At 35.3% G+C, this 12,590-nt stretch overlaps 2 protein-coding genes across 3 annotated transcripts; one reads left to right on the top strand and one right to left on the bottom strand.

Annotated features, from left to right (window-relative positions):
- The first annotated feature begins 6,374 nt into the window (after window positions 1-6,374).
- On the top strand, window positions 6,375-7,794 carry LOC116348959. Of its 2 annotated transcripts, XM_031780204.1 has the most exons (4): window positions 6,375-6,419; window positions 6,494-7,223; window positions 7,290-7,406; window positions 7,531-7,794. In XM_031780204.1, exons 2-4 carry the CDS (start codon window positions 6,936-6,938, stop codon window positions 7,573-7,575), a joined length of 450 nt encoding a protein of 149 aa, XP_031636064.1. In that variant the 5' UTR covers window positions 6,375-6,419; window positions 6,494-6,935; the 3' UTR covers window positions 7,576-7,794. The 2 variants fall into 2 exon arrangements, with proteins under 2 accessions (XP_031636064.1, XP_031636065.1); XM_031780205.1 differs by lacking the exon at window positions 6,375-6,419 and having other exon boundaries at window positions 6,476-7,223.
- Window positions 7,795-9,770: 1,976 nt separating this feature from the next.
- On the bottom strand, window positions 9,771-11,854 carry LOC116348960. The gene is made up of 3 exons (XM_031780206.1): window positions 11,653-11,854; window positions 10,435-11,059; window positions 9,771-10,335 (listed from the first exon to the last, which is right to left on the bottom strand). Exons 1-3 carry the CDS (start codon window positions 11,852-11,854, stop codon window positions 9,771-9,773), a joined length of 1,392 nt encoding a protein of 463 aa, XP_031636066.1.
- Between the last annotated feature and the right edge of the window lie 736 nt (window positions 11,855-12,590).

Here is a 12,590-nt window from a genome sequence, read left to right as displayed (position 1 = left end):
GCACCCTTTTATCGAGCATTTTTATCAATGCTCAGTGCTCATTGCTCATTGCTCATTGCTCAGTGCTCATTGCTCAGTGCTCAGTGCTCAGTGCTCAGTGCTCAGTGCTCAGTGCTCAGTGCTCAGTGCTCAGTGCTCAGTGCTCAGTGCTCAGTGCTCATTGCTCATTGCTCAGTACTCATTGCTCAGTGCTCAGTGCTCATTGCTCATTGCTCAGTGCTCAGTGCTCAGTGCTCACCCAATGGGCAACCCGAAGCATTATAAAGACCACCCGAAATTCACACGAAAAATATAGAGATTTTAAATGCAATTCGTGCCAAATGTCATTATGTACGATTTTTATAAAAAAATAACATATCGTGCCATCTTTTAAACCCATCTAGCACTCAAAATTTCTTGCATACTTTTTATAAAAAGATAGTGATATTAATAAAAGGCAAAAAATTTCACCTTCTCCACAGATAAATAAGATGCCTGATTTTGATATTCAAATATGGTCGAAATCGTGCTATATGTTTTTTCGAATTCGTACTGAAAATTCAATGCCCACTTTCTAGAATAAAAAGGCCAAAACTCTTCCGCATCTGAACTTTTCATGTATTTTACTCAATTTGTGACATTGCAGCATCAATAACATCTGATCTTTAGTCAAAGTGCAGTATAGTTTACTATCCGAGTGGATCACATTGTCATATCAATGAACGGAATGGGATCCTCTAGGGGATTCCGACTTATACGAATGTTCCATATGCGAAAGAATTTGTCATATATTTTGCAAATGGAAACGAATGGTCGCGAATGTTTCATACAAATTTTGCGAATGGTGTCGGATGTTTCATACAAATTTGCGGACGGTGTAGAATGTTTCATACACATTTTGCTGATGGCGCATATGAAAAGTCATATTTTTACATTCAAAAAGTCAAAGTGACAGATTAGGTGACAGAGATTCAAGCCGAATTGATATTTTTTTGGTAATATTGAGTGAAATTTTTCTAAAATGGTAAATAAATCTTTGCCACTCGTAATATTATCACTGTAAACGGTGCCTTGTGAAAGGTTTTTATTTTCATTGACGTAAATTTCAATTTCTTTTATATTATCTGAATTTATTTCTAAAATCTCACTTTTCGAATCGAATACGGCTTCTAAAATAATATTCAACAAATAATCTTGTATTTTTTCTTCAACTGTTTTTCAAATTTAGTTGAGAACAATGACATTGTGTTTGAAACTTCCACGACAAACTGAACACAGCAATGTGTATGTACAAATGTCACACGACAGTTTGTCGCATCTAGCAAGACGTATGCGGCATTCGTGAATGGTTGCGAATGAAATGTACGAATTTTCATAGATGTTAATGCGGATGAATATACTTTGCTTCGTATATTTTATGTATGAATAGGACAATGTTCATATATTCCGTATAAAATGGCATTCGCATATAGTAAAATGCCCCTTGATCTTATTGAAACCTATACCATTTTTTTGTGCATAATTTGTGCGAATTTGTGCATGCATTTTTAGAATTTGTGCATAAATGGTTGATGAGTTATTCAGCTTTATATTTTGTGGTGAATTTCGGTTTTGGATGCAATTCAACATTTTTCTATGGGCAAAAAATCGGAAAAAATTTTGTGCCATTTTTTGTGCATAATTTGTGCATGCCAAATATGCCTTCGGATCGGTCGTACACTGCAAAAAATGCATCAAAATCGATTTGACGTCAATTTCCCCACACAAATTCACCACTTTTTTTTAAATAATTGGAAAAATAAAAAAATTTCTTTACCATTTTTTTGTGCATAATTTGTGCATAACAAATCCACATCGCACCAAATTTGTGCATGCAGGGGTAGTTCAGTAGTCGACTTGAGCAATATTCTCCAAAATCCAAGGGGCATTTTACTATATGCGAATGCCATTTTATACGGAATATATGAAAATTTTCCTATTCATACATGAAATATACGAAGCAAAGTATATTCATCCGCATCAACATCTATGAAAATTCGTACATTTCATTCGCAACCATTCGCGAATGCCGCATACGTCTTGCTAGATGCGACAAACTGTCGTGTGACATTTGTACATACACATTGCTGTGTTCAGTTTGTCGTGGAAGTTTCAAACACAATGTCATTGTTCTCAACTAAATTTGAAAAACAGTTGAAGAAAAAATACAAGATTATTTGTTGAATATTATTTTAGAAGCCGTATTCGATTCGAAAAGTGAGATTTTAGAAATAAATTCAGATAATATAAAAGAAATTGAAAGTTACGTCAATGAAAATAAAAACCTTTCACAAGGCACCGTTTACAGTGATAATATTACGAGTGGCAAAGATTTATTTACCATTTTAGAAAAATTTCACTCAATATTACCAAAAAAATATCAATTCGGCTTGAATCTCTGTCACCTAATCTGTCACTTTGACTTTTTGAATGTAAAAATATGACTTTTCATATGCGCCATCCGCAAAATGTGTATGAAACATTCGACACCGTCCGCAAATTTGTATGAAACATCCGCCACCATTCGCAAAATTTGTAAGAAACATTTGCGACCATTCGTTTACATTTGCAAAATATATAGGAAAAATTCGCTCGCATATGGATCATTCGTTTAAGTCGGAACCAACTCCTACTTACATTTGACTTTTTGACAAAAGCTCTACTACTGGCGCCATCTCTTTACACGAAGTCTAAGTAATAGATTTTTTTGTGTATTTCTCAAGTTTGAGATAAACCGCACATTGAATTGCGTTGAATTGTAATTTAATAAATTGTTCATTTTTTTTTTTTAAACATTTAAGTAATAAATAATTTTTAAAATGATATTGAATTTAAAATACAATAGAATAAAATAAAATAAACTAAAAACAAAGAGAGAAAAAACAGTGGAATGACAACAATCAATGTTGTCACTCACACGAACTTTTTTCTACACGAACAGTATTAGAATGACAAAAACCGAAATGAAGTGCACATGTATTTGAACAATATTGATCGCTCACATTGAGCGTCTCTACATACATACACAGTGCGCATAAGCGAACGAATCAACGTTAAGAATTTTGAACATGTGATTCAATGAGAGCAATGTTATTCGCAAAAATACATGGGCATTTCACTTTGGTTTATGTCATCGCATATACCGGCTGTCAACGATGAGCATGTAAACAAATTGTCATTTTGTATGATGCTATGTTTTGAGATTTCATATTAAATTAAATTTTTTTCATCAAAAAAATTGCTAAGTGTGCTCGATTAATTTTAAGTGAAATTTGCAATCAAATTTTAAATGCTACGAAATTTCAAGTCGAAAGAAATATTGCTCTACGCTGTGTGTATATTTTTATTTTATTTTTTTGTAATGAAGAGAAGACCGAATAAAAAGGCGTTTCATATGACGTAGATTGGCGGCAGTAAACCATAAATATGTATATAATAACTGTTGTGACTTCTATAATTCTTCTCTTTGATTTCGTTGACATTTTTTATTACCAGTTATTAAATTACAATTCAACGCAACTAAATATGTATGTGAATATGCGATTTCTCTCAAACTTAAGAAATACACAAAAACTTTTATTACTTCAACTTCGTGTAAAGAGATGGCGCCACGTTGAGCGGAGTTCGGCACAATAACACAGAAGCCCATATGACGCAAGTCAGGGTTGGTCGGAACCCCCTAGCCAAAATCACTCAATGAACGAAATTCAACAACAACAAAAACAACAACAATCATTTATAGACCGATTATACCTTTCGGTGTGTGGTCTTTTAACGAAATAACTAGACTTGAATTCCTCTAACAATTCCTCTCCAAAATTCCCTATCGAGAGCCAGGTCTTGAGTTTCTCTATTCCAATCATACCCTCTAACATCCAAATCACATTTCACTGAATCCAAATAACGTCTACGGGGTCTTCCTCTGTTTCTCAGTCCATCAGCTTCAGCAAACAAGATCTTCTTCGGCAAACGCGACTCACTCATACGTTGTACATGTTCAAACCATCTCAATCTTGACTTTCTTGCGACGTCATCAACCGACTGAACATTCGATTCATCTCGGATTTTCCCATTGATCTCCACGCGATACTCCAGAAATCATACGCAACACTTTCATATCAGCCACTTCCAGACCATGGATTAAATTTTGAGAATCGACCCAGCTCTCGCTTCCGTAAAGGACAGTTGGTCTGAAGATTGACTGGTGAATCATCAATTTCGTCTCCTTACTCAACTCACGTTTATTGAAAACGTGCGATCTTAGCTGTGCTACAACCTTATTACCATTCATTCTACGGTGTTCAAACTTTTTGTCAAACTTGCCATCTTCAGAGAAGATGCAACCCAAGTACTTGAATTGTGGCACTTGTTCGAGCAAGTTTCCATTCAGTTCACACTGGATAGTTTTACGAGTTTTGCCCACATGCATAACCTGGGTTTTTGAACTGCTGATGGTCATTCCAAAGTCTGTACAAGCCGCTTGTAAGTCTCTGACACTATTCTGTAGCTCCTGTTCAGAACTACCGAAAAGTACCAAATCATCTGCGTATGCCAAGGCCGAAATTAAGTTACCCCCCAAAGCTACGTTACCCCTTAGGTTTGCTGATTTGATCAGCTTATCCATATAAATAATAAACAGAAGCGGTGAAATTGTACAGCCCTGTCTAAGACCATTACGCACCTCAAACCATTCGCTCAAATCACCATCCACCCTAACTGATGCTTTACTGTTTGCGTACAAACTTTTAATTGCCCTAAGAAGAGACCCATTTATTCCATATTCGGCTAAAACCGACCACAACTTAGATCTTGGAATACAATCATAAGCCTTCTGCAAATCAACGAAACACAAAAACAGATCCTTATTTTTCTCATGGAATTTCTCTAGCAGCTGTCTCAAAACAAAAATTTCGTCTTGGCAACCCCGCATAGGGCGGAATCCCGATTGATTTTCATCCAGAAGCTGTTCAACAATTGCTCTGGTTCGTTTTTCCAAAATTGAACTATAAACTTTTCCGACAACACTCAATAGAGGAATTCCACGATAATTATTGCAGTCTTTATTACTGCCTTTCTTATGAAGAGGAGAAATTACTGACAAGCCCCAGTCCAAAGGTACGACAGAAGAGCCCCAAGCGACATTAAAAATACGATACAACCATCTAACCCCAACTACACCGCCACTCAATAGGAATTCAGTGCGAATTTCATCTACGCCTGCTGCTTTGCCCCATTTCAATCTCTGAATAGCTGCTTGAATTTCTGCCATACTAATTTCTTCTGGCACAAACCCATCGATAATATTTTCCTCTCCATATTGTCCATTTTGTCCAGTAACTCCATTGTCAACATTCAATAAGTCATCAAAATATTCCTTCCAGCGGTTGAGTACATTGTTTCTTCCAATTACTAAGTTGCCCGATTTGTCCAAAACTGCTGTCGGTGCCTGCTTTTTACCTCCGTTTCTGATGTTCTTCACCTTAGTCCAGAATACTTTGTTCCTCTGCTGACCTGCTTCTTCCAATTCCTCTCCAAATTTTATCCAATGTCCCTCTTTTGCTTCCTTGACCATTCGCTTTGCGGTATCCCGTTGTTCCTTGTATGATGTCCAGTTTTCCTCAGTCCTATTCGGCATCCAGTGCATCCATTTAGATCTCTTTTCCTTAACGGCAGCCTTAATGTCGTTGTTCCACCAATCAGTCTTCTTTTTACCATTCTTATTTCTAACGAACCCTAAACACTCTCTGGCAGCCCCCAGAACAGTGTTTTTGAAAATGCCCCACTCTGATTCAATGTCAGATACATTCTCATTCAAACCCGAAAATTTTTCCTCCAAAACTGCAACAAACTCACTGGCCACACTCTCTTCTTTCAAACGATCCACTCGCAATCTGTTGGATGGTTTCCGATACGGTTTACTAGCAACCAAATAGTGATCAGAATCCAATCCAAAACTTCGATACACTCTTGTACAGTGAGACCAGAGTTTTTGACAGACACTTAAAAAAAGTTTCAAATCATACATTTCTCATCAGATGGCAGCGCACGTCGAAATGAACGTTTTTGTTGATATTGAGCATCACAACAAATCGTTCAATTTCTTAATCTACTTTCTAAAGACAAATTTTTTCACAAAAAATATTTAAATTAAAAGTGATTACAATTTTTTTTGGCCATAATTTTCATCATTTTGTTGATATTTACATTTCAATGCGCTAACATCATTAAGTTGAGTTGCGTATGAAGCTCTCTTTGACATCTTGTATGTTGACTTTGACAGATCTTTGTTTACATTTTTATGCGGTAACTTTGATTGCATTAAATAAGAGCGAATTATTAGTGAAATTTTGTGGACAATTCAAGTAATCATCAAGACAACCAGACGATGGAATCGATTGGAGGTAAAAATTATTATTTCAAATATTATATTATTCAAAATAATAATGAAATCGTGTCGAATTTTTTTTCTTTTCAGATTCAGTCAAATATTTCAAAGACAATGATGGATTGGTCTATAAAAAATCCAACGAAAATCCGCAAACCATGTATTTGGATTGTTTCAATGAACCGACTTGCCTTGCTGGAGCTCGTTTTTACAAGCAAACCGGCCTTGTGGAAAAATTTGGCACACATTCACACGGAAAAATGGATGAAAACAGCATTTTTAAGATCGAGTTCGAGACACTTTTGAAAAATCAAGCTGTGATGAATTTGCCAACGTCAGCCTACTCAATTTGTATAAACGTGCTTTGGCTGGCTATTTCAAAGGAATTTGGCTACCGACCGATCACAAGGCGTCCTTTTTGGCCAAATTGCGTCGTATTCGCAAATACGAAAAAGAAAAGAAGGAAGCGGGCAAAGTGTGCACTCGGCCGTCTTGTACTCCTGCGTTGACTTTGGGTAGTTCAACGTCGCCAATGTCACCGAACAGCATTGCATCAGCTCAAGCTATCGCATCGATTCTACGTGAAATGCCAAATCAAGTCTCTCCGATTATGTCGCAGCCGCCAACACCAATTATAATACCGCCACCAACACCATTTGCAAGCGGTGGGCGTTTGCTTCGTAGTTCCGTCCGAAGCCAACATTCATTGGTATTGCCGCCAACACCATTTGCAAACGGTGAGCGTTTGCTTCAGCGTTCCACTCGAAGCCGAAATTCATTGGCACCGCAGGCCAATTTAAACTCCTCGACACCGAGCTCGGTAATGCTTAATTAAATTAATTAAATTTTTTATCAACATTTTGATGAGAGATTGTCTTCTTTACAGCCATTGTCAAAGAACATCAACATTCGGTTGGTTGCGAATGGGAGCCGTACGCCCATTTGCTATGTTTCATCCAATCGTTCCGTTACGAAGACCCAGATTCAGGAAAAAAGAAGTGCGGTACGTGGTATATTTATTAAATTATTTATATAACAATTCAATCAATTTCATATGAATTCAAATAACCGCTTTTTTTGATTCTTTTGTTGAATTTCATCTATGTTTATTTTTTAACTTTCTTCAGGCAACAGTCTTCAACTCAATCTACAAAGAAGAGCGTCGTCAATAGAACCGCCACAAGAAAGAAAACAGCTTCCAAGCAAGCCTTTGGCATGATGACTCGGTCCAAAACAGCAAAGGCCAGATCAATGAAGAATGTTTCGTTTGCCGTTGGACTTAAGCGATGCCGACGTACATTGTTTGCTTCAAATGGAGATTTAAGTAAAACCGACGCAGCATAAAAAATGGGCTCGTTGAAAATCGGCTTTATAAAAATCACAATATTCAATGACAGACAAATTTTATAAAATATGCACGAAATTTGAATAAAAATGTTTCACTTTCAAAGCATTTTATTAATTGATGAATAATTTTTAATTCCATATTTATTTGAAATTCATTCAGATAATTTTCCGGACCGATTCTAAATTGACATACATTTTTTAGCTAATTTAATAGTGTTCTGTTTTCAGAATTGACTTGAAAAAATATTTTTTTTCCAGAAAAACTCAATTGGCTCATAAATATTAATTATTATGGTCGATTTTGAAACGGTCTATATTTATAAAATCGATGTACAAAAATGTGCTATTTCACAATTGGCCAACAATAATTCTTTATGGACAATTTTAAAATGGCCCATATTTGTGTATCGATTTTAGAAATATTAGACCGTTTCACAATTGGCTTACAAAAATTCTTTTCGTTGGCCAATTGTGAAATAGCACATTTTTGTACATCGATTTTATAAATATAGACCGTTTCACAATTGTCCCACAAAAATAATTTATTATGTACGATTCTGAAACGGCCAATATTTCTAAAATCGATATACAAAAATGTGCTATTTCACAATTGGCCAACGAAAATAATTTTTGTAAGCCAATTGTGAAATAGCACATTTTTGTATATCGATTTTATAAATATGAGCCGAATGGCACATTTTTCTAGTCCGATTCAGAATTGACTAATAAAAATAATTTTTGTGAGAAACATTGGACAAACATTTTTCATCCAATTCAATATTGCTCTGTTTTTATATTAGATCGCAAAATGGTCTATTTTAAAATTGCCCATAAAAATAATTTTTTGTGAATCAATTGCGGAATATCACATTTTTTTAATCCAATATGAAAACAGAAAAATACTAAATTAGTTTAAAAAATAGCATAGTAGTGAAATACGTAGTTTTGCGGTTCCACGCGCCACCTATAATATGTCAAATGAACGTACCAAACTATTTCAGTACGCATCTATGTTTATGACAAACAACGACAATAGTTTATGGATTCTTATTAATTTTTGTTGCTAAAATAATTTTAAAAAACTTTACATGCATAATAATAATAATATAATTTTCTTTAGTTTAATAAAAGTTACCGAATGTTGATTTTTGCAATTCTTCTCTTGAATGTGATTGAAATGTATAGTCCGACTCCAGCAGCTGAATCAAGATTTTTTTTGTTTCAGTGTAGTTATTTCAAGAATTTATTCATTTAACACGGATAAAAGTAGCGATTAAAAAAATGAAACTTAAAACCAATTTATAAAATAAAAAATGTCTATTCTGAATTTATGTGCACATCGAGCTGCTGAAGTCGCTAGCATAAGAACAAAAATGTCAATTCAAATGGACAGTTTGTAGCGAATGGAAAAATGTTATTTTTTTAGAACATGACCAATTTTGAATCAAATCGTGAATTAATTATTTTTATCCATCCGAAAAAAATAATTAAAAAGAAGATTTTTTGAGTTTTTCAGAAATAAAAATCATTATTGAATGTTGCTTTTTGAAAAAACAGCTGCTGGACTCCAGCAGCTGGATGACACTACTGGTACGCGTAGTAGCTGTCAAACATGACGTTTCACTGCTATGAAAAATAGCGCCCATATACAATTGCCCCAAAAAAAATATTTTTATCAGCCAAGTTTCAAATTCTGTTCTTACCGATTCACTCACTATTTTTAATTGAACAATATTTTATATTGATTGTACACCTAGCAATTAAAATTGACATATATAGGCCGTTTCAAAATAGTCATCAAACAATCGTTTTGATCTGCATAAAAAATATTTTCCATCGATATCAAAACCTCTTGATTTTTAAATATCGATGCACGGTCCTCTGAAAATGATGCAATTTTAAATATGGCAGAAATAACAAAAATCATTGATTGACTAAATTGAATTTTAATAAGAAACAAATAATTTATTGATAAAACCGTTTAAAACGAATGAATAAAAAAATGTAAAAAAATATGTGTTTAAAACATATATTTCAGCAAATGCTCAAATAAATTGCCGTTAACTTCGATGCAGGCGTAAAGACGTTTGATTAAATTGTTTTGAGTATTACTCAAAAACTCGGCTGGAATATCATTAATTTCGTTGATAATTGTATTTGCGACATCTTCAATCGATTCATTTTCAATCAGGTAGACGCGGTGCTGTAATGTGCCCCACAAAAAAAAGTCCAGCATATTAAGATCGGGCGATCGGGGTGGCCAAGGTAGAAGACGATTTTCTCCTTCACCGCGGCCAATCCAAAATTGAAGGTTGTCGTCTAAACACTGACGCACAAGTCCAGCAAAGTGTGGTGGAGCACCATCATGCATATAGCATATGTCGGCTGAATTGAACCCATTTGCATGCAATGTTGGCAATAAATAATCGGTCAGCATCTCGAGATATGAGTCACCGTTCACATTACCATCGAAAAAGTATGGTCCAATGATCGTCTTGTCAATGATACCAGTCCAAACAATCACTTTTTCTGGAGCAACTTCGTTCACTATCCCTATCCATCGTGGATTTTCTTCCGCCCAATACCTGTGAAATAAAGTATTGATTTTGAATGAAAATTAAAATGACATTGCTTTGAAACACACGCATATCAAAAATACCACCAAAATATTGTCGTATACATACCGAAAATTTTGTCGGTTGAAAGATCCATTTACTGGAAAATTCTTTTCATCACTCCAAAGAATGCGTTTGTGGAATCCTGGCTCAAGATGGCACATTAGAAGCAAGTCCTCACAGAACTTCTTCCGCAAAGCTGGATCGCCAGGTTCCAGTTTTTGGTGTTTGCCCTTTTTGTAAGCCCAAAATTTCATCCGTTTCAATGCTGACCACACCGTACATTGCGATTTGCCAACGAGAGCTGCGGCTCTACGTGTTGTCATGTGTGGGTTGGCGCGAAACAATTGCCGAATTTGCTGCTCAAATTGCCGTTTTTCAGTGATTGATTGAGCAGAAGGTGACCATTTTTTTCGTTGAAGAGTTCCCAATGTTCTTAATTTTTTGAAGAGCTGATACACGGTTCGAAAATTTAATGGTGGCAAGCGATTGGGATTCAGATAATTGAAAATTTCCGCAGTCTGACGATATGAATATTGTCTGGCCAATGACACGATTTGAATTTTTTGTTCGAGAGTTAACAGCATCGTGAATCGCTCAACATCCAAATTCCATATGAACAAGAACTCCTTGATGATTTGAGAATAAAATTGTGCCATTTTGCGTTTTCGATTTGAATGGTTACTTGATTTTCCTGCAAAAAAGGAGAGAATACATCACAAAGCATCAATTTTTATTTAATAGAAAAGAACAAAAGAAAAGACCAAATAAATTAAAGCCAACTTATCTGATGCGAATTTTTGATGATTTAACTAATATCCGTGGTAAATTTGATAACACTCCACTTTATATCAAACAATAGTGATATTATATCAAAGAGCTGATACACGGCGTACAAAACTTGTTTGTTTACAAACAAACCTTGCGCAAGCATCTAAATATGACAAGTGTCAAACACACGTTCATTTGAAAGCATTCAACGTTCATAAGTTAATTGATCGGTTGAAAGTGAACGATTTACAATGAGTAACAAAAACCACTCAAAATAATTTAAAAAAAGTGAAAAAAAATCGTAAAATATTTTTAAAAAAATTATATTAATATTACAATATTAGTTTATTTTTATTTTAGCGAAATTATTTCATAAAAATGTTTTTTCATGCAAATGAATGTTTATTGTCGTGAAGTGTTTCGAACACTCACTCAGTGCCATCTTTTATCAACTTTTTTTGAGCTTTGTTCTGTCTATCAAAAACTCTGGTCTCACTGCATTCATAACTGAATTACGCAAGCACTCCTCGACAATTACATAATCCAAAAGAGATTTCTGATTCTGGCCAGGATTTTCCCACGAATATGTATGAATTTTCTTGTGCTTGAAAAATGTATTGGAAATGATTAATCCCGAACTCTGGCAAAAATCCAATAATCGCTTTCCATTGTTATTAGCAGGCGCCTCTTCACCAAATATTGACAAAATTTGGATCATTTCGACCTACTCTAGCATTAAGATCTCCCAAAAGAATGATCTTTTCGCTTCCTCTGCGATAGATTACGTCATTCAGATCATTGTAAAAATCGTCTAATCGTTCCGAAACTGCACCCTCACATGGTGAATATACACTAATGAATCTAAAAATAACTCCCGAAATTTTGATCGAAATCCACATTAATCTTTCGTTGACGAATCTATGACAGATAATTGACGACTCCAAGTTCTTATGAATCAAAAATCCTAAGCTCCAATTAGCTCTACCTCTAGCAACACCTGATAAAAATACTCGATAATTCCCTAACGACTCTTCAATCTGACCTTTCACTCGTACATAACTCAAAGCCACCACATCCAGACCAAAATCATTCGCTCTCTCTACCAATTCAAACTTTTTCGACTCAAAACCTCCTCTCAAATTCAAAGTTCCGATGTTCAAAGCGGTCGTCAACAGTGGAGCTCTGGTCAGGTCCCGGGGAGTACGAGCTCCGTGGCCTCCCCTCGTCCGAGGCCCATTATTTCGATTTCGAGCAAGTAAAAGGGGTTTAAGGTGAGGGGCGTGCTAAGCCACACTGCACCCGAGAACAATCACTCGGAAACGTCGAAACAAAATAGCCATGGAAATGGTTAATTCTAAATCACTATCAAAATTCACTTCGAAAAGATCGATTTTACGTTACGTTATATTAAAATTGCAAAAATATAAACAAAAGATCGAAAGTGAATTAGCTAC

Source organism: Contarinia nasturtii, unplaced genomic scaffold (genome assembly GCF_009176525.2).
Source record: "Contarinia nasturtii isolate CC-2019 unplaced genomic scaffold, AAFC_CNas_1.1 Cnas_scaffold_2711, whole genome shotgun sequence".
Lineage (NCBI taxonomy): Eukaryota > Metazoa > Arthropoda > Insecta > Diptera > Cecidomyiidae > Contarinia > Contarinia nasturtii.
Note: the sequence above shows the minus strand (reverse complement) of the source record. Positions and strands in the feature narration are given on the sequence as shown.